General features: G+C 41.7%; 1 protein-coding gene across 8 annotated transcripts in view; it reads left to right on the forward strand.

Annotated features, from left to right (window-relative positions):
* Positions 1 to 21,714, forward strand: part of LOC147603574 (structural maintenance of chromosomes protein 4-like) — a 99,777-nt gene extending 78,063 nt beyond the window's left edge. For 6 of the 8 annotated variants that reach the window (XM_086796497.1, XM_086796500.1, XM_086796502.1 and 3 more), the window contains 10 exons: positions 11,218 to 11,382; positions 11,494 to 11,699; positions 18,489 to 18,807; positions 18,896 to 19,545; positions 19,678 to 19,774; positions 19,883 to 20,112; positions 20,259 to 20,424; positions 20,611 to 20,722; positions 20,894 to 21,075; positions 21,203 to 21,714. In XM_086796497.1, coding sequence (XP_086652623.1) covers positions 11,218 to 11,382; positions 11,494 to 11,699; positions 18,489 to 18,807; positions 18,896 to 19,545; positions 19,678 to 19,774; positions 19,883 to 20,112; positions 20,259 to 20,424; positions 20,611 to 20,722; positions 20,894 to 21,075; positions 21,203 to 21,325 — 2,250 coding nt within the window. In that variant the 3' untranslated portion in view covers positions 21,326 to 21,714. Of the gene's footprint in view, positions 1 to 11,217; positions 11,383 to 11,493; positions 11,700 to 18,488; positions 18,808 to 18,895; positions 19,546 to 19,677; positions 19,775 to 19,882; positions 20,113 to 20,258; positions 20,425 to 20,610; positions 20,723 to 20,819; positions 21,076 to 21,202 lie in introns of all 8 variants that reach the window. The other 2 variants (XM_086796499.1, XM_086796498.1) reach the window with 2 other exon arrangements.
* Positions 21,715 to 23,792: the final 2,078 nt, after the last annotated feature.

The raw sequence follows: 23,792 nt of genomic DNA on the forward strand, positions 1-23,792 counted from the left end.
CCTCTGCTAAACTTGATGACGGGAATCCAACCTGCTCTTGGATGACGGTCATCATCCCAATCCTGTTCCGAAGTCCCTCTGTCATCATCCATCCCTGGCAAACCTTTTTCTCTGAAAAATCCGATCTGTTCTCCAAACCACTCTGTCTCTGATGAAGATCTATGCATCTGGTCTTCCTCTAGTCCACAATCCATTCCTGCCCTGACTCTGAACACCGTCTTGGTCTTCGTTCCTGGAACTGAGTCTGGCACTCTCACACCACCCTTGGAGGATCAACCTCCCTTGGGACCGTCCCTTAGAACCTAACTGGCTCACGGAACTGCCATCCCCATCTGGCACTGTGGAACACCACCAACAAACCTCCTGGGAGTTCTTCCCGATCTGTGTTCCCGTGTACTTTCCTGTACCTTGGACCTGTACACCATCATCTGGGCTTCGAATCCGTGTACTTTCCTGTACCTTGGACCTGTACACCATCATATGGGACTGAATCAGTGTTTAGCTTGGCTGAGCCTGATGCTCTGATACCAATGTAACGCGCGGAAGCTCTGGGTAGTCTTCTTTCAGCCCTAAACACTCTTGAAAACCTTCTGATGCAAAAACGCACCATGATGCAAAAACGCAGGTAGAGAGAGAGTAGAGAGAGAGAGTGAGAAGTGCTGGAATTTCAATATATACTATGTACAAAAAAGGTACAGATTCTTGCAGCCATGGGCTGCCTTCATAAAAAGGTTCCTAACCCTAATTTCTGTCCCCTATGGGACCTCCTATTGACTCACACCCCTAGTGGGTGGAATGAGTAATGCTATGAGCACTTGATGCCTTTTATAGGCTTCTTGGACAAGGTAGGAGCTGGCCGATTGCTGGTCGACCAGTTCTGAATTTATTAAATGCTTTTTCCCTCAGCCGACTTGGGTATCTTGTCTTGCCTTCATGCGCCTTGCTTCCTGGTTCAGCCGACAGCTTCTGTCCTCAGCCGACTGCTCCCTGGTGCTTCTCCAAGTCCAACCTGTCCACTACTGCATCTTGTGCTCCACAGTCTGACTCTATCTGGTTCCTAGTCTTTATCTGCTTGCCTCTTCTGGATCTAGCCCTAGAAATGTCCATGGCATCTGTGATGCACATGACAATCTACATCTACATGCATACATCCACATCTCCATTCACCTCCACATCTATACATCTACATGTATACATCCACATTTCCATTCACATTCTCATCTATACATCTACATCTACTTGCATACATCCACATCTCCATTCACCTCCACATCTATACATCTACATGCATACATCCACATCTCCATTCACATCCCCATCTATACATCTACATGCATACATCCACATCTCCATTCACATCCCCATCTATACATCTACATCTACATGCATACATCCACATCTCCATTCACATCCATATCTATACATCTACATCTACATGCATACCTCCACACCTCCATGATTACAATAAAATTCTTTTAATTAATCTAGGATGATAATTCCTAGAATATGGTAGGAAGTCCTCTTTTCATGCTTTAAATGAAATTATTTTATGTGTAAATTTTTATAAAATTTTGCCATAGCTTTGCTACTATAACTGATAAATCTCAATTATTTTAAAGATAAGGCTTATCTTTAAGAGAATGATTAGAATGATCCCTAATTGGATCATTAATCCTTAATGGATTAAATCAAAATAGTCATAAACTAAAAGCATAGATAAAAAAAACTATTAATTTGTTCTCAAGCATAGATTAATCTTGGATTAAGGAAAAGCTTTATGAAAAGCTTCATTTGGATTGAGAATGGGTCATGAGTATGACCATTTCTTAAGTGAGAGAGAGAAAAACCATTAGAATTAAATATAAATAGAATTTTATGTAATTCTTTACTATCATTAATTAATTAACTTCAATAGCATTTCAAAAACCATACCAACTAAGCTTCTCAAGCTTGAGAGGGGTTGAGAAGAGAGAATCATTGATAGAAAAGATCAAAATTCACTATACTTATCTTTTGATTTGCTTGATTCTTTGTTCACGGTAAAGGCCCCCAACCATACAATTGGTTTAGTATGTTGATGGAGCCACCAATGGGGATTAAAGAAAGGGAGAAGTATCAAAAACTAGTGAATTATTAAAGAATTCATAGTTCTTGGCTTAGGTGGAGTAGAGTAACAATGCATAAGACACTATATTTTTTTCAACAAGATAAGGCTTCTATTTATAGGAAAAATTGAGCTCCTAACCAAACAAACTGATTCTAGAATTTTTCAAGTCAGTTTGGTTGAATTTGGACTAGATTTGGACCTAGTTTGGTTACTTTTTGATTCGATTTGGTTTCATTTTGATTTGGTTTGGTTCAAGAGAGATGAGAGATAAAAATATCACATTATTTTTGAGTTTAAAACTCATTCAAGTATGTGAAATATGTACCTCCTTTAAAGAACTCCCCTTCCTTACATATGTGTCAAAATTTTATTGCTCATAGTTTTTTTTAACTAATAAACCTTGTACATTTTCAACTCTTCATCTTATGTGAAATATGCACCTTCTTTAAAGAACTCCCCTTCCTTACATATGTGTCAAAATTTTATTGCTCATAGTTTTTTACTAATAAACCTTGTACATTTTCAACTCTTCATCTTATGTGAAATATGCACCTTCTTTAAAGAACTCCCCTTCCTTACATATGTGTCAAAATTTTATTGCTCATAGTTTTTTTACTAATAAACCTTGTACATTTTCAACTCTTCATCTTATGTGAGCATTTACTCATTTTTGGGTATCTTCTTTTACAAATTGGATTTATCTCCTCCCTACACATGGATTGATGCTATTGGCCCATAGGAACCTTAATTGGACCATAATCGAAAAATTTCTGAAAATCTAGACCCTTAGACTAAGGTTCTTTATACCTATTTCCAATTAATTCCAATTGCACATTCGAAAATTCTTTCTGAATTTCTGTTTCAGGGAGATTCATTTTAATAAGGTGAGATATTTTTCTATCCAAAAATATTCAAAATTTGAATATTCTCTCTCTAGAATATTTTCTCTCTCTAGGTTAAAACAGCCACAAACAAGATCTCTTATATTTCAGAAAAGGAATTGAATACAGGGGAATATGCTAGACACAAAAAGGGGTTGGGGGAGAAATCTTACATTCTACTCCACTTAAAAAATGCGAGATGTCCTGATCTCGCAAATTGGGATAATTTCGCAAGATGCACGAATATGAGACTTAGAGAAAAATTTTAATCAAGATTAACCACCAAGAAAAGTCTTAAAGAAAGCAAGATAAGAACAAGATTTAAACTTTATTTATTCTCGGAACTTATACAGTAAAGATAGAAGAACTCTTTACACTTCCATAAGCCCGTCCATCATATGGTCACAAAAGCAGCACTCACAAGCTGCGCAAGTATAGGGTAACTCGTCTATGGGAATGATTCTGCTGGTTATTGCCGCACCTATCTTAGTGGTATGAGGTGATCTAACAAAAGGACCTCTGAGAGGCAAGCCAAAAACGGGATAAAGGCATATCTTCTCATGAGGAAGAAAACACGCCAGTAAGAAGACCCGCTCAGAAAACCCAAGATGCCTTGATCTCATGACACAGTAGTATCGGGGACCCAAACCCGAGGGTCCAATAACCATGGCCAAGCGGACATTGTTACGAAAGTGCTGCTGACCCCAGGGTGTTACCCTAGTTATGTTTTGATAGGTCCGCCATTTGGTCTGAGCTACAGAAGTTCCTAGGTGAGGAAAAAGTGAGCGCTCATACTGTTCTATAAAATCCTTCTTCACAGACTCACTTGCGTCTTGAAGATGAGGAATCATTATGGATAAAACTAATTCTTGTTGCCAAGTCATGAAGGAGATTAAAAAAAGAAAGGAGATCGATGAGAGTAAGATTACCGTGAACGACAAGTAAAAGTTACGACTTATATAAAGGAAGGAGCTAGCGTAACTTAGAAGCCAACGATAACTTGCCACTGAAGTTTTACCGTCTTTCCATGATTTGGGTTTGGCACATTTTTCTATAGAAGGCATTCAGAACTTTGAGATGAGGAGATAAAAGAAGTTCGTAAGCTAAATCACCTACTTTCTTTGGTCCACAATATCTGGGAGATAACTTCCTATACTTCCCAAGAGATAAAGAACTTCTTTTGGGCCGTACTTGAATGAAGACCAAAACCTTGATATCCAAAACATCGATTCTCACTTCTAAACTCATTGTTCTGAATCCTTAAAACAGGTGGGACTCTTGAGAAGTATTCAAGGAAAAGGTTCTTCCTTTTTTAAACAGAATCTTTCTTTTATTTTAGAGAGAGAATAATTATAAGATCAGAAAGGGAGATTCTTACTAGAGGGTGCTGACCATACGGTGCTCGGGCTCTGGGTCGCCTAGGATACCCACGCGTGCGTCAAGAAAGATATTGGAACAAGAGTAGGAGTTGTTTTCTGAAATCGGGCATGGATCTGGTTGATTGACCTTGCTGGTCTTCAATGGATGAGTCCATGGCTCTTTATATGGATCTGTTGGTTGATCTTGTTGATCTTCAACGAGAGTCCATCTTGATAAGTGATTATATTGCCGAGTATTATGGGCTAGGGTCTAGGAAACGGCCCCTGAGTGGACAGGTGGTGAGCGTCCTAGTTACCAATGATGCCATAGATACTCTGATGAAGGAATGATGGAAAAACTAAGAATCAACTGGATAAATTGGAAGATGGTGATCAGTGATACTATGGTTTTATTAAAGGATTGTTTTAAACTGGTTGAATCTGTGAAAAGGCAATTTCATATTGGGTGTGTGAGTGGTGTGACTAGTTTTATTTTGCATGAACATCCGGCTAGGGGGCCTTGGAACTCTTTTCCTTGGTACCCGGGAGAAAACCTAACCAAATTCTTAATTGGATCCCATCACTACAGTGGTTGGGCGGTTGGCTAACCCATGGGACTGGATGGGTTAGGCTGGACTGATGGATCCGTAAATCGAGACTCAAACTTTTGTTTTTACGATAGATAAAATAAATCCCGGACAGAAACTGTTCTATGGATAGGAATCAACGGCTGTGCCTCTTGAATGGGGAAAAAAGCGTTGATCCCAATGATCTAAGTGCAAGTTTCTTCCTTGATTTGACCAAGTATCTTATAGATGTAATTGGATCAGCTCGATCAGAAATGATCTTGACTACGTTAGAGTAAAAAGTTATCCTGGTGGAATCGCCTGTTCTAGAAGATCTTTCTTCGAGACAACTTGCCTCCCAAACTTCATCCATCTATAGACTGGAGGACCATAAAATTGTGCTACTTCGAGGTTCCGAACCCCCAAGAAAGTTTCCATACCGCCTGAGCAAGGCCATAGAGACGGAGTTGGATCATCAACTCTACGAATTGTTGTAGTTTGGTTTCATACGCTTTAGTTTCTCCATTCATAGACCCTATCCTTTTCGTGGAAAAGAAGGTTGGGTCTTCTTGGCTTTGCGAAGATTATTGGCGTGCACAACAAGCTAACAATAAAGAGCAAGTTATCTATGCCTCGGATTGATTACATCTTAGAGAGATTGAATGGAGCAAAGGTGTTTTCAAAAATTGACCTCAGAAGTGGCTTCCATAAGGTAAGAGTTGTGGATGGGGATGGGGATAAGTAAGAATTTTGGATAGGGACATCCCCAAAACCACATTCTGAACTGAGTGAGCCCACTATGTGTTTGTGGTCATTCCTTTTGGATTAATTAACAAACGCCCCAGCTACGTTCAACCGCATGATCATGTAGGTTTTCAGGGACTTATAGGAAATTGTCTTCATCGTTTTGGACGACATACTAATTTTTTCAGCTATAGATGGGCAACATGACATTGACGTCAAACATGACATAAAATTGTTGGAAAGCAATGAGCTTTATGTCAATGAGAAGAAATTAGAGTTTTATTTATACATGGTTCACTATCTCAGATGTATAATCGGTGCTGCAGGCATCCGATTAGACCTTGCAAAGGTGGCATAAATACTTAATTGGGAGATTAGTATTTACTAGGCGTATTCCACCCACATTGACAAGCTTTTTGACATCTTAAAGGCGTCAAGACTCGGAGGCAACGGATTATGATGACTCCTCGGGGTTTATAGGCTTTCAAGGACCCCAAGTTTGCATTATCCAAGGCTTCTTGTTTAGCGTTAGCCTCTTGGTATGATCCATTTTAAGTGATCACAAAGCGTGTAACATCTCTATGAGAGCAGTGTGGTATCCAGTAGCTTACATTTCTCGTAGGTGGATCTGTGCAAAAAAGAACTACTTGGTTTATGATTGGGAACTCCTTGCAGTGATACTGTCACATGCACACTGCACTGTAGTGCATGGTGACAAACTGGCTCATCATCATCAGTGCAACATTGTATTAGTATTAGTACCTTTTAGGATGATATTTGTTGTATGCCGTGATCCCATTGTAATCCTCAGTCCAGGATAAGTCCGGCACGAGCTACGTAGGTCATTTTCAGCCATAGCAAGTCAGTCAGTCAATCCAAGTCCCTTAACCCACTTGAAGAGATGCATTCATGCATATAAAGTCAGTAGGAAACCTTAGGGTTTGCATTAGAAAGCATTCTGCATATTGCATAGCATTCATTCATGGCATCTAGACCATTGCAGAATCCCCAGATATCATCTAGTATTTATCGGAATATTTACTAGGAATTTTCTAGTAATTTTTTCATCATTTTCAGCATTTTATACATTATTTATGCATTTATTGTGGACATGAGCAATCGGCCAGCTCTGTAGCTAGTCGACTGGCTCCTTTGGTCCATATAAATAGATCAGCATCATATTCATCCATTCATTCATCATATTCAGCATAGAGCAATCAAACGCTTGGAGCCTTCAGCACAAGGAGCATAAAGCGATTGCAGATTTCAGCACTCATACCTCAACGTTTTCATCCTACAGCCCTAGGCGCATCAACGCATGAGCATTCAGCCCTTGCATCAGCAAAACGCAGCAGTTTCAGCATTCAGCCATCATTCAACCTTGCGTTTTTTGCATCCATACAGTTTTCAACATTCATCTACTCATCGCTTTGCTCCAGCCACTTGGTGAAGGTAAAACGCAGCATTCATACTCATTTATAGCATTCATACACAGTCTAGAACAGTCCCAAATAGCCCCTCTCTCAGCCTCAGCTTTGCATCCCTCCCTCATTCCATTGGGAAGAGTGCATAGGCTCGAGATTGGACATCTTTGGTGCTTCTACAACAGTGTACAGTTCAGCCCAACTCTTGGTCTTCAGAGGTCTTACATTTGGCTTATCGTCAGTCACACTGTCAGTCTCTTCAAAGATAATAAAGCAAATACTATCTCAGTAAACGGGATAGGGGGCCCTTTAGTGGGTAATTCGGGATCCCATATGGTGTACATTTCTCATCTCTCTCTTATATCTCTTAAAAGTTTGAAGTCTTAAAGTGGATTGCTAAACTCGCGAAACTCAGGATACAGAAGACGGTGTGAGAAGTTGTGTGACAAGATCCTCCAATACGAATACTTCTGCTGCATGTTACAGATATAGACCCTTAAGCATTGGAAACATTTTCTTTATGGGCGCAACTTTGAGATTTGCAGAGATCACCAGGCTTTGTGTTGGCTTCAGACGATGCCAAGAGCAAATTGGAGTGACTGTCAACACCGTTGGAGCCAGATTTTCCAGCAGTTTGGTGGAATGATGGATGAGTATCTTCTGGGCAAGGCCAACCGAGTGGCCGATGCCTTGAGTAGGAAAGAAACCGTGTCCCACATTTTTTGGTACTGGACTAGATGAAATGAAGCATAAGTATGTGGATTCCATAGAATTCGGTACTTAGTGGGAACAGGCATTGGATGCCACAGGACCATGCCATTTCTTGATATGCGATGGTTGGCTTCTCTACAAAGGTCGACTTTGCGTGTTAAAACAATTCCAAGCAACTCTTCTCCATGATGCCATCACTCGTTGTCATCGACTCTGAAGAAGTTAGAGCGGCAGTTTTATTGGCCCAGAGTGAGGCGAGACATGTTCACTCATGTGCAACAATGTTTGGTTTGTCAAAAATTAAAAGCTCCTCGTGGCAAGAAGATAGGGTTGTTACAGCCTTTTACCTATTCTCGAAGGACCTTTTCAGGACATTTTGATGGATTTTGTGACGAACTTGCTTCCCAATCCAGGTTAGCGTAGTACACAATGTTTGATGATTGTTGATCGTTTTAGCAAGTTTGTTATGTTTATTCCTTGTAGGACTAACCTGACTGTTGAAGATGCTGCTAGATTGTTTTTCAAGCATTGGTAGCGGATAGATGGCACACCTAGGACCATTGTGTGAGATCGTTTACCAGTCATTTTTGGAGAGCATGAACTTTGAAACTAAGTTGAATTTTTCTAGTGCATTCCACCTACAGACAGACAGCCAGACAGAGATTTACAATCAATTGGCGTTCGACGTGCTGAAGTGTATATTCATGAGCAGCAAGATAAATGGGAACAATTTTTGCCTTTAGTTCAAGCTGTGTTGAATGACTCTTTTTCTTGAGCTATTGGCAGGACTTCATACGAGGTAGCATTTGGAGGACTGTTTCAGTCTTTTCTGACCAGGACACCGTTCTTAGTGCATGAAGCTAACAGATTGACGGAGTCTTACCAGGAGATTTTGGAGTCTGTGAAAGACAAGTTGGCTAAAGTGCAGGAGGCCTACACTTAACAGGCCAACAAGGTGTGATCTTCTTGGAAGGAGATTGGATATATTTCAGGATAATGAAGTAAAGGTTGAAACAGGTGGGCAAGTGATGCCCAAAGTTGTGATTTTGGACGTTCGGACCCTTTCCCATTCTAAAAAAGATCAATGAGGTTTCTATGTAGGTGAAGCTACCTCCCAGTTTGACCATGCATGATGTGTTCCATGTCAATTGGTTGAAGCCTTATATTGGACCCAAGATCAATGAGGTTTCTATGTAGGTGAATCTACCTCCCAGTTTGACCATGCATGATGTGTTCCATGTCAATTGGTTGAAGCCTTATATTGGACCTCCTCTCTCCGATGCCCGCGACATAGTGGATGAAGCTGAAGTTATGGTTCTAGAACAGATCCTCTTACATCATTTCAAGCATGGCTCTGGCCGAAAAGAAAGACAGTTCCTCACGAAGTTTCAAGACCGAGGGACACATGAAGTGGTGTGGCTTGACAAGAACTTCTTCAAAGATTTTTCGGCATTATTGACAGACTATTTGGAGGCTTTACGTCTTCCGTCATTGTAAGCAGAATGGGATGTCACATGCATCCCACACTTGGATGCCACGTGGACATATTTGTACAAGGAGTTGCAGGACCTAGAGTGAAAACTGGTCCCTTGTGAGCCCCAGTCCGAGACGAGTCAGCCAGGGTTCCACTCTAAGAGTCCAAGGCTAGGTGTACAAGTCCCGTACATGGTCTTGGTCAGGTGTGCAGCCTGCAGGTCTCGCACATATAGCAGTGCCAGTTTGTATTGTGAGTCACCCTTTGGAATGATGGCATGTGTTCCGAGTATTCGGCTTGTGGCCAGATGCCAGGCACTTAAGAATGCATGTAGGTTTGCATGGAGTGTAGGGTGGTACCCTACACTTTGGGCCATGTGGGGCAGCCCATGGGCCATGGCTTTTGCCCATGAAGCCCCATTAGCATGTGTGGCCAGCCCTTTTAGGGCACATGCCTTGATGGCCAGCCTCTAGGAGGCAAGGGGCCAGTCGGCCAGCCCCAAAAGGCCGCCTCAGCCAGTCGGCCATGGAGGGGCCAGTCCAGCAGGCGGCCAGCCTCAAAGGCAGCCTGGACAGCTTGGCCAGCACCAGCAGCAAAGGCAGCCAACATGTGAAAGGTGCCCAGTATATATGTGTGATAAACAAGTCGTGGGAATTATTCTTGCAGGCCTCATAGAGGTAGGCGATGGTGCTACAACCCCCGAAATCTACGATTCCGTTTCTTATTGATTGAATAATCATGCGACGACTCCAAGAGCAACAAACCGACCAGCATCAAGCATTAGTATATAAGCATGGGTTAGCCCAAGGCTTTATTCATCTCATTATTCACAAAGTGCTGAAGTGTTCCAAGGGCCAATACTCCCAAAGGGAGCCTAACACAATGGTGAACTTGAAGGTCAAGAACCAGGTCATCGTCAGGCTGAAGGTTTACAGCCAAGGAAGATTTCCAGAAGTCAGTCTTTTTCTCATCATTCAATAAAACAATCCTTGGTGGGGGCCTTGCAGAAGGCATTTGGGACCCAATCGGTTGTACAGTGTCTTTATTGCGATTCTCCTCTCTCTCTCTCTCTCTCTCTCTCTCTCTCTCTCTCTCTCTCTCTCTCTCACTTCTGCTACATTGTGCAATCGTCAGGAACCAAGGTCGTTATCTAAAGTATAATCGTGCCTGTAAGCTTCCGCATGTTACAGCACTTCACTGAGGGCTTCTTCCAAGCAGAAGCGGAGTCTTATTGGAATGTGAGGTCAAGATAAATAAGTTGTTCATGCATTTCATTCACAAGAGGTGTGAATGCTTCTTAGTGGGGACCTCCCATAGTCTACTGGGTGGAAGGAACTTGGTCAAGAGGTTTAGTTGCTTGACATTAAGTGAATAGGGATAGAGAAAGGATTAAAGCCGCCTACTTTTTGTAGCTGACTGGCTATTAAAAGCAAATTCTGGACTCAGTTCTGATTACTATACTATTTTACAGTTTCTGGGAAAGACATCTCAAATACTATTTTTAAAGAGTGAACCGCCTCGGTCTGAGCACCTGACAAGGACTGGCCTTAGGATGAGGAAAAAGCAGTCACCTAGAATAAAAACATGATAAAGAATCAAACACAAGATACTCAAGTGTAACCAGAGAACGAGGCTGGCTTGATGATCTCAGGGTAGAGATGAGGGAGGTGTAGGTGTGTGACGGCCAAAGGATCTTTGTTCTCTAGGTTGAGTCTGAGAACCCCCTTACAGTTTTTCTGTGGCTAAATTGTTAAGTCAATGAACTTGCTAGTTACAGATTAAGTCAATGAACTTGCTAGTCATAGATTAATCATTGCTCTCAGCCATAAGTCTTTTAATCACAATGTGCCTATGGCATGACACACAATTTACTGTTGCAAGCTCAGATTTTAGTTACATGTATAAGCGGAGAAAAATGTTATCTAGATTGCTAATCAAACTTCACCCCTCAGGTAATTTCGATGGAGAGAAAATGCATTGAAATGAGTGAAGCAAAAAAGATCGAAGAACAGGATCTATCAGCTGTGCAGGAAGCATTACAAGCTACTCTTTTAGAGTCAGATAGAATTTCCTCCTGTGTTCTTCCTGATCTGAAGGAAGTATTAAAGCAACATGAGGTATAACATGCATTCAGTTGATAGGTCCAGTTACGGCACATTTGTGGCTGCTTTCTAAGAGCATCTGTCAATGTTTTTGTGACATTGCTCTACTTGTTTTGCCCTTGGCAGTTGCAGCTATACAACCTGAAAAAGAAAATTCACAACTGTCAGGAGAGAATCAGCAGAACTTCCAGGGAAGACAAAGCTGTGGAGCTACTGATGATGAAGCTAAAAGGGAAATTCCATGGTCGTTTGATAGACCTTGCCAAGGTGAAAGGCAACATGATGCAGGCAGTTAATTCTGTCATGAGTCACCTGATAAACGCATCAATGACGTATGCTCATGCACCTAGTTCACTTTCGTCAGTTGATACTCATTATTTTTATGTTATATATTTTTATCATAAGACCATATCAAAGTGTTTCTTTTTCTAAGGAGTCCATGGAGCTGTAAACTCAAGTTAATTCTATGCCATAAAAATCACCTATGCTTTGTGTTGTCAAAGAGAACTGTGTAATCTACCTTTATCTCGTGTGTTCACTCTTATTCACATGCAGCAGAATCCGCTTGCAATTCAGGGTGGGAGTCCAGACTGTGATTAGTTTTCTCAGAGAAAGATGATGACTCTCGGGGCTGAATGATTCATGACCCTCAGCTGTCTAGGCCTATATTATTGTTAGCATGATCGTTTTTTGAGTATATGTGGCTGCTTCGGATTGTTGTAGAAATGAATTTACTAGTTGCGAGGGTAGTAGGTATCCCGGATGTAAGGATAACTGTTGTATGACTAGAGAGGTCCCGTTCAAGAATTTGACTCATTTCAATTAGATTGCACTAACTTCATCAAGGGATTGAAATCTTGGGCTTGCTCAAATTGTGCCATGGAGCCACAGAAACCAGCACCTTCACAAGGAGTTCCACTACTGCTTCCCCTCCACCTGTATGACCTCCCCTGCAGAGTAACAGGAGGCTTTGGAATAGTCCAAGAAAAACTAAAATCACATGTGCATCTTGTTGGTCATGTCCACTCCTAGCTAGTTCAAGTGTGAACACAGCTTACTCACGGGCATTTTTTCCCTGACACTGGACACATGTTTTTTCCCTGTATGAACACACTGATGTGTGTTGGGCACTTTGCCCTAGGCTACTATATGTACTCACTTGTACTTTCATTTTATCATTATTGAGTACATCTTTTCGAGCACTCTCATGCTTTCTCTGTGCTTGAGGTTGTGTGTGTGTGTGCAGGCTAGTTGCCCTCCTACCCAACATTGGTATCAAAGCTAGATTAGGGTTAGGGTTAGGGTTACACCCTATTGCTCCCAAACATTAGGGTTAGGGTTTGCCCCTTGTTGCAGCCTATTGCACACTTTAGACACGCACCTTCTCTCTCTTGCTCGCACACTCTCTCTCTAGATCTGCAAGTACTCTTTCTGCTACGTACAGATCTGCTGCCGTACATTGCTGTACTTTGCACGCTTCTGTACGTTGCTCACAACCTGCTGCTGTGCGCAGCTTGTACTTGTGCGCAGCGCTGCCCTGTACCAAAACCGCTGCCGTTGTGCGCCGCAACTGCTTGTTAGATCTGCGCTTGTCGCGCGTCAAATCTACATCCGTCGCCTGTCAGATTTGCGCCACCGTCGCCTTGTACCTGCGCTTGTGCCTCAGATCCACGACGCCGCCGATTGCACTCGCCACCCTTGCTTCGCCCGACTGTGTCAGATCTGCCGCGTCGCCGACTGTACTCGCCGCACTTGCTTCGCCCGATTGTACATCGTACAGCTGCCACCGCCACCTGTTGACTTCTCGAATGTACTTGCGCCGACCTAGCTGCCCTCCTTGCCCAACTGTTCGCCTTCAGATTTTTGCAAAAATTGACACTATTTGCAAGCATTTTGGGTGTTACAGGCACATTTACTTGGCATTGGGACATTTCTCCCAATTTTTCGGGCATTCCAGCATTTGATACATGTGACAATTGCTTTAGCAGATTTACAGGTGCAGATTTGGTCTAATTGGTTGCCTAAAAATTGGGGCTTTTCTACATTGAGCCCATCTTTGCAGCATTCGACCAATTTATCTTTGATTTTGACAGGATTTGAGCACTTGCAGCTCTTACAGGTGTCAACTGATTGTGTTTTTCACGGCACATGTATACATTTGTGGTTTGCTGCTGCAGTATATGTATGCCATTGTGGATACTTTGACAGATTTGCATCATCGTGCAGCACACTTGCAGATTTGGGACATGCATATGTATTTCTCGTGGTGAAGGAGTTCCCTTTCAGTCCATTGATTATCATGCTATTTATCTCCCACATTCTTACAGTTTTGTTGGGCATTACCTACTCGTGGTGACTTGTGACAGATTTGCTGTGTTATCATGGCCAACGGTAATAATGACCTCTTTGGAATGCTATCTCAAGAGGACAAGCTCAATGGGGATAACTACCCTATGTGGGCTTATATGATGCGTCATGTATTGGTTGCCAAGAATGTATGGCTATATGTGGATGGCACTGAGGAGCGTCCTCTTGGCATCTGCTCCAACGGAAGGTGAAGTGATTCCCGCTCACCCTTTTGCAGATCCACCTTCTACTTAGCAGCAACGTACTTGGGATTCTAGGGATGCTAAGGCTCATGCGTTGATTGCTCTCTCGTGCCGCAGGCATATCATTCCGCACATTCGTTCCTGCACCACTGTAAAGGGTGCTTGGGATACCTTGGCGGCATTGTACTCAGGTCGCAATGAGGCTCGTGTAGCTTACCTTTGGGGCAAGCTTGAGACTGACCGCATGCTTGAAGGTGGCTCTATCGATCAGTACCTTACGCATGTGAAAGACCTACGAGAGCAGCTCATTAACATTGATGAGGTCTTGACAGATGGCTATCTTTTTCAAACAGTTTTGCGTAATTTGCCCGACTCTTATCAGACATTTGGCACCACTTTGCGGTTGTTGGCTGGCAATGCACCTAATGCGGTCACTTTTGACAACCTTGTGACTCTCTTGCTCAGTGAAGAGCAATCTCGTTCCAACAGGAACAACATGATGTCTGCTGAGGTAGCAATGGCTGCTCCCTTTCTTGGGAATAGATCTGGACCTAAACCTAGCCCATCGGATCCTCCCAAGACAAAGGACAAGCCTGAAAAGAAAAAGCGCTGTAATTATTGCAAGAAAACAAGGCACACCATAGAGGAATGTAGGAAGCATATTGAGAGTGAAAAAAAGAAGAAGCTGGCATCTTCTTCCACAGGTGCAGATCATGCCAATTTGGCTACACATGTATCAGCCTTGATCCTTACATCTTCATCACCTTTGCAGAGATGTCTTTTGATGCCGTTGCTTTTGATGACTTTGCTCTATAGTCTGTACTCCTTGGTATGCATTGTCTGGCAGATGCATTTCAGGGGGGGATTTTACTTGCCCACATGCAGTCGGTGATGCCTCATGGTCACTTATGCTTGTTGACCCTTATGCTTGTCTATGCTAGACGCTTTCTCTTATGTGATGTCTATTGGAGATGCCTTTTATGTTGTTTTCCCTTGCAGTGGGATTCTTTCTACAGTGTTGACATTGTCACTTTCTCACATGTGATGTTTACTGGGAGTGCCTTCTACACACTTGGCCAGTGTTGGCTTGCTCTCATGGTTTTGACATGTCACATGTATATTATTCATTGTGGGATTATGCATCTTTACACTTGCCATACATGCCATTGATCATGGCATTACCCATCCTCTCATAGCATTGGCTGATGCTCGCCTCGAGCCCCCACTTTTTCTCCCAATTTTCAGCTTTTCCCATTGCTGAATTTTTACTTTTATCAGCCCTACCATTGCTGATTTTTTCTCATTGGATCCTCCATTGATGAGTTTCCCTCTTGCAGCTTACATTGCATGTCTCACAGGCATGACTTTTGGATCCTGTTGCCTCTACACATGTGTATATCTGCTACCTCTTCTTATGCTTATCACTCGTGCAGTTACAGAGCTATGCTTTGCTCTCTTGTTGTCATTGATGTGGATTACATGCAGTTCAGCTTGGTATTTGGATGCTTGCCTTCAAGGGGGTATTATGTGATGCCTCTTGATTTGATGCAGTTGATGTCCACATGCTCTTTGCCATGCATTTCAGGTGATGCGTTTATGTACTACTGTGCTCTAGCATTAGCACTATGACATTGGGGCTTCTCTATTTCCCCGTCATATAGTGCTTGCTTTTCCCATTGGCACTGCAGTTCATCTTTGCCATCGTGATCTCTCTTGATCACTCTTACTGTGGAGCATAGTGCAAGGTAGCATTCACAGCTTTATCACCCTGCTTCCAGTTCACACCGTTCACTTGAGGGGGGTTTGTTGGTCATGTCCACTCCTGGCTAGTTCAGGTGTGAACACAGCTTACTCACGGGCATTTTTTCCCTGTGATTGGGCACAGGTTTTTTCCTTGTGTGAACACACTTATTTGTGTTGGGCACTTTGCCCTAGGCTACTATGTGTACTCACTTGTACTTTCATTTTATCATTATTGATTACATCTTTTCCAGCACTCACGCTTTCTCTGTGCTTGATGTTGTGTGTGTGTGTGTGTGTGTGTGTGTGTGCAGGCTAGCTTCGCTCCTGGCCCACAAGCCAATGTCTCGTGGGTCATACAACCTCTTTAAAGAACAGGCCCCATGATACTCATGGTTTATCAGAGGCATGCCCTAGGGTGTTGATGACTCCAAGCATTCATAAAATCTGTGGCAGTTTTTAAGCCTCACCCTATGACAATCACGAGCCCACCCACTTTGATTGCCATTTCAACTAATGTTCAAGTATGGACACAGGAGGAGCTGAAGGTGTATCCTTTTTCCTCATTGCTTGCAGCTTAGGCTTCGGATTCAGGCTACTCATTGATAGTGGGCTTCCTCAGCGTCCAATTCCCCTTCTCAGTTGGGCTCTGGGTGTGCATGGTTTTCAGATTGCCTCAACTGTGGAACATGGTTGATTTCTCTTAGAGCTCGTGTGTCCTTCCTAGACCAAGGTTGTTGTTGAGCATTTAATTGCTGTTGAATCTCTGCTGCAGGTTGTGGAAGAAGCCTTGCGGTTACGGCCCAGGCTGCATATTTTCACCTTCCAGATAGGCTAGTTAGTACCATCCAATCTCAAAGCTTCAAAGAGAGAACGAAGTTGAGAAATGGGCTGAGATGCTGCATTAGTCCCATACAAAATTGGCTCAGTGATGTAATAGACAAGATTGATTTGAAGAGGAGAAAAACAGAGAAAAGCTAAGAGTTGAGAATTTCACTAAATCACTATTCCCTAAATCTGTGATGTGATACCATGTGAGGATGGGCTCCAGAGCTGCCTATGCTGTTCTGATTGGTGGGTGTTGAATCACCTTTGCCCACCACCCCTGCACATTATGGATAGCAATTGGAGCTGAAAGTGCACAAAATGACGTTAAGTGCTGACAAAAGTGCTCTTGTAATTTTGTGTTTATCTGAACAACCATGGAGTTTGAGCTCTATGTTTTCACATCAAAATTTGTGTAGCAAGCACTTTTTGTAAAAGCTTAAAATAATGTGGTAGGTTTTTCTATTATCAAATCTTCTGTACTGCCTAGGTCAAGGAGCACAAACGTCTTGACTCCTCCGTGATCAATTTCATGTGAAATCTCTCATCTAACACAGATCTGCCTGATGTTGAGTTTCACCCATATTGTGGGAACTGCATTCGTGTCTCCATTGTGCATTTGAAGTATTTATTGCTGACCTGCGTCTGTGGTGAGTGGAGTCTTTGAGCTTGGGATAATCCTTCTCTGCATGCTCCATTTCATGGCAATCAAAAAATCTATTTTCCATCTTATGTGTTTATTAATCTCCTGTGTTTCTGAAATGCCCCCCTTGGTCCTTCTGGCTCGTTCAATTTGCCCATCTGATGGACATGGGATTGAAACCTGGAGTCAAAGTAATAGATTTGTCTGATTGCCATGTTTCAACCCATACAAAGACAACACAAGTGTACTTTTCTTTGGACTTTCAGTAACTGCATTATGAACTGAGACCAATGAAGGAGAAAGTTCATTAGCCTTTTACCGAATTGTGTCCTTAAAATCTACAGGTATTGTGGAGGAGTAAATCTGTGCTTGCAGCTACTTGATGAAGTGTTTGTGAGTTTTGTGGTCTCCAACTGTTGCCATTAATTCACTACTTTGCCTTGTCTTGTCTTCTGTCCTGACCACCACCTCGAAATATGATCCAAGTGGTTAAGCTTAATAATTCAACAAGAGAAAGCTGAAGGATAATTCCTTGGGTGCGTTTGATCGAGTTGGGTAGTCATTTGCAGTGACACTATTTGCAGATGTCAATTAGCTAGGTGTGCTTGTCGTTGCGCCTGGTCATTTTCAGAGGTGCAAAGGCAAGATTACGAGCCTCTTCAGTGTCTACTTGTTGCTGGCATTGAGTTTCTTTGGCCTCTTCAGGACACCATAGCTATGTGTCTGTGCACCTCTTTTGCTTTTGGTTCTCTTTCTTGGTAACTTTCTATTGGTTCAGATCTTTAGCTGATTTTTCAAAATTTTCTTTGATAAAAGCACATGCTTTTACTGTGCCCATGGAAGATGGCCGGTCTCATTAAATATTGATAAAAGCACATGCTATTACTGTGCCCACACATGGAAGATGGGCAGTCTCATGTGTGCACCCAATAATTAGCTTGTCATATCTAGGCAATGTCCATGCAAGACAAGCAACTGCACACCCATGAGTTCACACGACTCTGGCATGAGCTGACCTGTGCTAATAACTTTTCACTGACTCCACCCTTGTCTCACCTGATGAGCTATTTTTGTATTCAATTTGAATCTCATCCTTTGCACACGGATAAGGCAAACATATACAAGAAATGGGAATGCCATGACAGCAGGCCCATGACCCTTGGTAATGTAACTTTTAGATGTGTTTAATACTGTCATTCAACTTTGTTATCTTGTGCAGGAGTTTTGTGTTCCAATGAATGGACATAGTCCATTATTATAAGCCTTTCTTGTCAAGTATATTGAATAACAACTGTCAATACTAGTAATTTCAGATTGAAACAACTAAATGTCTGCCCCATTTTTTCGCCTTGTGTTTATAACAGCTTTGTAACAGAAGATCGGAAGACTGCAAATGAGGTGATTCTTCACTTTCAAGATCACAAAATTGGTGTTGTAACTTGTGAAATTCTGTCAGAGTCAGCAGAGCTATATCAGAATGCCTGTAATATGCCAGAACATGGACAAGGGCAATGTGTCATGGAGTACATTCAGTGTGCAGACATCTATAAGCCTATTTTCTGGAAGTATACCAAAAATTGGATTGTACAAGAGGACCGGAATGATGCAATTTCTTATTTTCAAAGGAAAACCATTGCTTTGCAAAAGAACGTTGTCACTCTCAAGGGAGACATTTTCAAACAGGTATATCAATACTGGATATTCAACCTTCAACGTGGCTCAGAGTGACAATTGAATTCTAATTTCTTGTGTTGCTCCCTTGTGACTTTAGGATGGGGAGGTTATTTCTGCAAGCAAGAACCTGCCTGGTAAGTACTCGCTACAGTGTTGTGATGGTTGTGGCCTTGAGGGGGGACATGAAAGATATTCACCTACTCAAGTGAGGATCCATGAAGACAAAGTCAATTATTTATCTGAGAGAAGAACAGTTCTCAAGGAAGAGATACTCAGCAACGAAAATAAGCTAACAGCATTGCAAGTACAAATCAGAGAGCTACAGACACGGTTGCAGAAGCTTCGGGAGGGCACAAGCATTGATCATTTTGGATCATTAAGGTCACGGCTAGCAGAGAGAAAGAAAGTGCTATCCAATCTGCACTGCAGGATTCAAAATTTGGAGGTGGAGGCGACACGGCTTAGAGGGGTCATATTGCAGCTTGAGGACTCAAGAAATCGTACTTTAACCCCTGAAATGATAGACTGGAGGAAGAAAATTGATGCTGTGGATTCAGAGATTAGAAATTGTGACTTGGATATCCTACAAAAGAATTCCAGCATGAGAAGCTTATTAAACAAGCTAAACAGGGTAGAAAGTTTAGCTGTGGAAGTTGCAAGCAAGAAGTCACTCCTGACTGAAGCAGAACGAAAGCATGCACAGGCGAAAGAGCAGCTAGAGAACGAGAGCATACGAAAGGATGAAATGTGTCGTAGCTTCTTTTCAATGCCTATTTGTGTAGTTTTTGGCTTTCACAGAATAATGTTGTCCATCTTTATACTATGACTTATTCATGGTTTTTTTATATAAAAGTAACGATTCCTCTATCACCTCCGCAGAGCATCTGAAGTTGAGAAAATTTCTCACAGATTAGTTGAAATTGGCCAAGAAGCAGAGACACACAAAAAGAAGATAATGGCCCTGCAGAGGAAGGAAGTATGTGTTTGTTTGGAGATCGTTAAACATGACAAAGTTTGACACCCAGTTTTCTTCCTTCATGTGGGGGAGTAGTACTGTGTTTTACTTCGAACTCTTTTATTGCAGACTGAGCTGCGGACACAGCTTGAGAAGATATCCGAGTCTGAATTAGACCTGAAAGATAAGCTTAACAGAGTCCTCAAGGCATTACCTGAAGATTCTGAGGAATTGTCACCAAAGAGGCTTCTCCAAGATTTCAGTGATTCTACTGATGTCAATCACCTAAGAAGAGAAGACGAAGATGCAGAAGGTATAGCACTTGCTGAAGAAGAGTTGGCTTTGAAGGAACTTCACAGGTAAAATCTCCTTCGATATGCATTTTAGCAGTTGGATCACATGCCCTCATTCAACCATTGCTTTTGATGACTTTTTTCTCTGTTTTGATTTGATATTTTGCCCTATTTCTCACATTTGACTGACCATGAAAGTGTGTTGCTACTAGAGCGATCAATCCAGGCACATTAGATGAGGATCTTACCTGCAGAAAAGAAGAATGCCAACTTGTTAAAGGAATAGAGGCTCTGGAAAAACTTCTTAACTCCTTGAAGTTGAGAAAAGAAACTCTTGAAAATGAAAGATTTGGCATCTTTAGAAATTCAGTAGAGAAGGTAGTTTCTTTCCTACCTATTATGTTTTCAAATAACATTATTTTTATTAGAGGAACATATATGGTGGGTGGGTGTGTGCGTGGAGGGGGTGGTGTGGGGATGAGCACGTCCGCACACCCATCCCCTACACGTCAAAGTCCAGTTTGTCATGGGTGACACTAATTATAGGATATCATGTTGGCCCAGGTTAATGATAGTCTCTCACATATATATGGCGATCTTTCAAAGCATGGAGATGCTTACCTTTCATTTACTGAAGAGAAAACTCTTCTCTTCTTTGAGGGTGTAAATTTCCAAGGTACAACAGTTGCCCATTTTCTTTGAATTTTGGTATTGGCATCCTTAAAATCTTTAGCTTGGGTGAAACGGCACTGTTTTGATTCAAATCATTCCAGACTTGTATGCACCTTCCCTTTTGATCTTCTGGATGAGGAGGAAGTACATCTACAACTGTGTATGCCTACTGCAGTGCGACCGGGTCGGAATAAATGGTGCAGCTTCAGCTCTTTGTCTGGAGGGCAGCAGGCATTGGCAGCTCTTGCTCTATCTTTCAGCCTGCAGCTGCAGTTCCCCTCACCATTTTATTTCTTTGATGAGATTGATGCAGCCTTGGACACCAAGAACGCTCAGTTGGTGGCTAACTATGTGAAGGTAATTCTCATCTGCACTTTTTCTGCTTACAAAAAAGTTAGTGGCTAGCTGTATAAGGCTGTTTATGTTAACTTTTCATGTGATTCGAGGAAGAGGTACCAATGTCTTACGCTTTTGATTTGCACAGAAGCAAGCCTCTACACAGTACATTATTGTTTCTCATCGGCCTCAGCTTTACGAGCATGCTTCAACCATAGCTGGCATCTATCACTGTCGTGGGAGTTCAAGATCCATAACTGCTGAAGTCTGACCTCCTTTCAGCCTAATGACGTGCAACAATGTTTCGCCGTGTCATCAGCATTGACTTTGTCAACAACATTGCTAATTTGTTAACTTCTGTCTATTACAGTTTCAACACCAGATTTGTTGAGTGGTTATTAATGCAAGTGCCCTTCATAATAAAGAAGTACGTCAAAATTCTGGCTGAACATAAGGGCCATGACTGAACCCAGAGATAACACGTGGAACTTACGTGCTGTGCCCAAAGATAACACATGGAACTTATGTGCTGTGCTCATGCTAAGTAGTCTATTTTTTTGATTTGATTTTTTAGCTGTTGACAGTAACAGACACAGACTGTTGAGTGCATGCCGTTGCCAGGTCTGTTTTTTAAAATATAAATTAGTCAATCTTAGCTTCTAATGCTAGTACATAACAGGGTAACATCCTCTGACTATGTTCCAGTTTGTATGTGAGGGCTCCCGTCTATTGCTCTTCCATTTCATTGGGGTACAATCATCATCACTGACTTGGGCCTTTGATTTATGGTGTCTGCGACCATAACTGCACAACCTAGTAATACTAAGGTGTGACCACCTTAACACAAGCGCAGGTATCTTAGCACAATAATCAAGTCACATTTTCAGCATATTTAGTCACATAAGGAATGAAGTGAGGTTATGGGATGCTTTCACAACTCAATATGTACCATCCCAGATCACATCATACTAGCAGTGTTCCCCTCGCAGCCTCAAAACTTTAGCTCGTTCAAAACCTTACGTAACATCTTACCAATCTTTTCTTAAATCAAGAATCTAATGAAAAGACATAAAGACCACATTATTAGTTATGGCATGGAAAATGAAAATAATGATGATAGAATGGATAAAGCGTGATTTTAAGGTGGGCTCCCAGATGTCAATGCAATCATCAACAACCACTAGAGCCACAAATAGTTTGTAACAGAGACCTATCGAGGCTCATTGATGAACCATCAGAAAGGGTGGATGCTTGGATTCAAGAAAACAGATGAATATGCCATTGTTTGATTTACATGGCAAAGGGCTTGAAAGTTTCCAAACAACTAGAAGTGAGAAGTGGTTGTTGCTGAGATGACATAAAAGTTGGGAAACACACATTTGTTTATGTGATATATGAATAATTAGTATGGTAGTTACCTTTTCCTCTAATGTGGTGGAGGTTCAATTGTCGACAAAGAGCATAACGGATAAACATGACCATAGGAGAATCTCTATGTCAAAGGCAATGCTTTAATCCTCTTCTTTTCTTTTGCAACTTGGAATCGGTCACTTCTTGATAAGCTTCCCCTTCGCTACATGGATTTTTCTTGATTAAAGGAGTATGGATTATGGTATACCGGCTTATAATTTAAATAGGTCCAGGATGTTCAAGTCGCTTTGATTATTGTTATTTGTTTTGAATCTTGGTCTTTAAGGGTCGCTTTGATTATTATTATTATTATTAAATCTTGGTCTTTAAGGGTTTTATTTATTGCGTTGATCATTTACTTCATTTGTTCTTTGCAAAAAAACAGTTTTATGTAAGCATTGTACGTTTGACTCACTAGGTAAAGTGGCATTCTGCAAGTAGCCAAAATAACTCTGCATTGCAGATGTGGCTGTGAAATCATGACCACTACTCATGGGGGGACACAATATTGAACAAATACAATCTCATACTTAGGTTTGATGGCCTTCCCATATGTGTTCATGCACTTTTTGACGAGCATTATCAATACGTTGTTTTCAAGATTTCACTTGATTATCATATTTGTCCTAATATATATTGTTGTAGACTAAAAATTAGATACGGAGTCAATATCTTTTCTATATTTCTAAAGAAATTATGATATTCACTTTTTGGGTGTTCAATTTTCAAAGTTTTAGCATCACATTTGGATTATCCTTCTTATTCTGATCACTTAGAACTAAATGTATGTGTATGTTCATATGAAAATTATTTTAAAAAGGCTTAAATTTAGAAGTTCTATGTTGATAGTTACATTATCCGTCTGATTACAAGTATGACCATATTTTCGTGAATAATGCATTTGAAGTGAGATGTTTGGCTCCAGCAGCCCATTCTCTTTCTTAGGGGGGTGTATATTTGCCCCTCATTTTCGCTATTTCGGCTTCGATGGCATTCATTATTTCGTAGTAGGATCCGTCATGGGTCGACCAGTGCCCGTTTTCGCACTAGCCTGAATATCCATCTATTCTCGAATAGCTTAGCCATTGCCTTACTAGCGCTTTCCTTCAAAGACTCTTCATAGCTGAGCTCTCGGCCCCTTCCTAACTCTACCTGCTTCTTCAATATGTCCCGCAGATCACCTTCTTTATCGGCCTCTAGCGGCGGCACACAAGGCAAACGGGCTTGGAATTGCAGGGTCTCTTCATCCATACATTTATTGCCTTTTACTTGCTCGTATAGAGTGTTCCACCTCCTCCCAAAGGGAATTAGCTCGCCTAAACTCACTT

The sequence above is a fragment of the Cibotium barometz genome, chromosome 63 (assembly GCF_041138505.1).
Source record: "Cibotium barometz isolate CiBa-2024 chromosome 63, ASM4113850v1, whole genome shotgun sequence".
In the NCBI taxonomy this organism is placed as follows: Eukaryota; Viridiplantae; Streptophyta; class Polypodiopsida; order Cyatheales; family Cibotiaceae; genus Cibotium; species Cibotium barometz.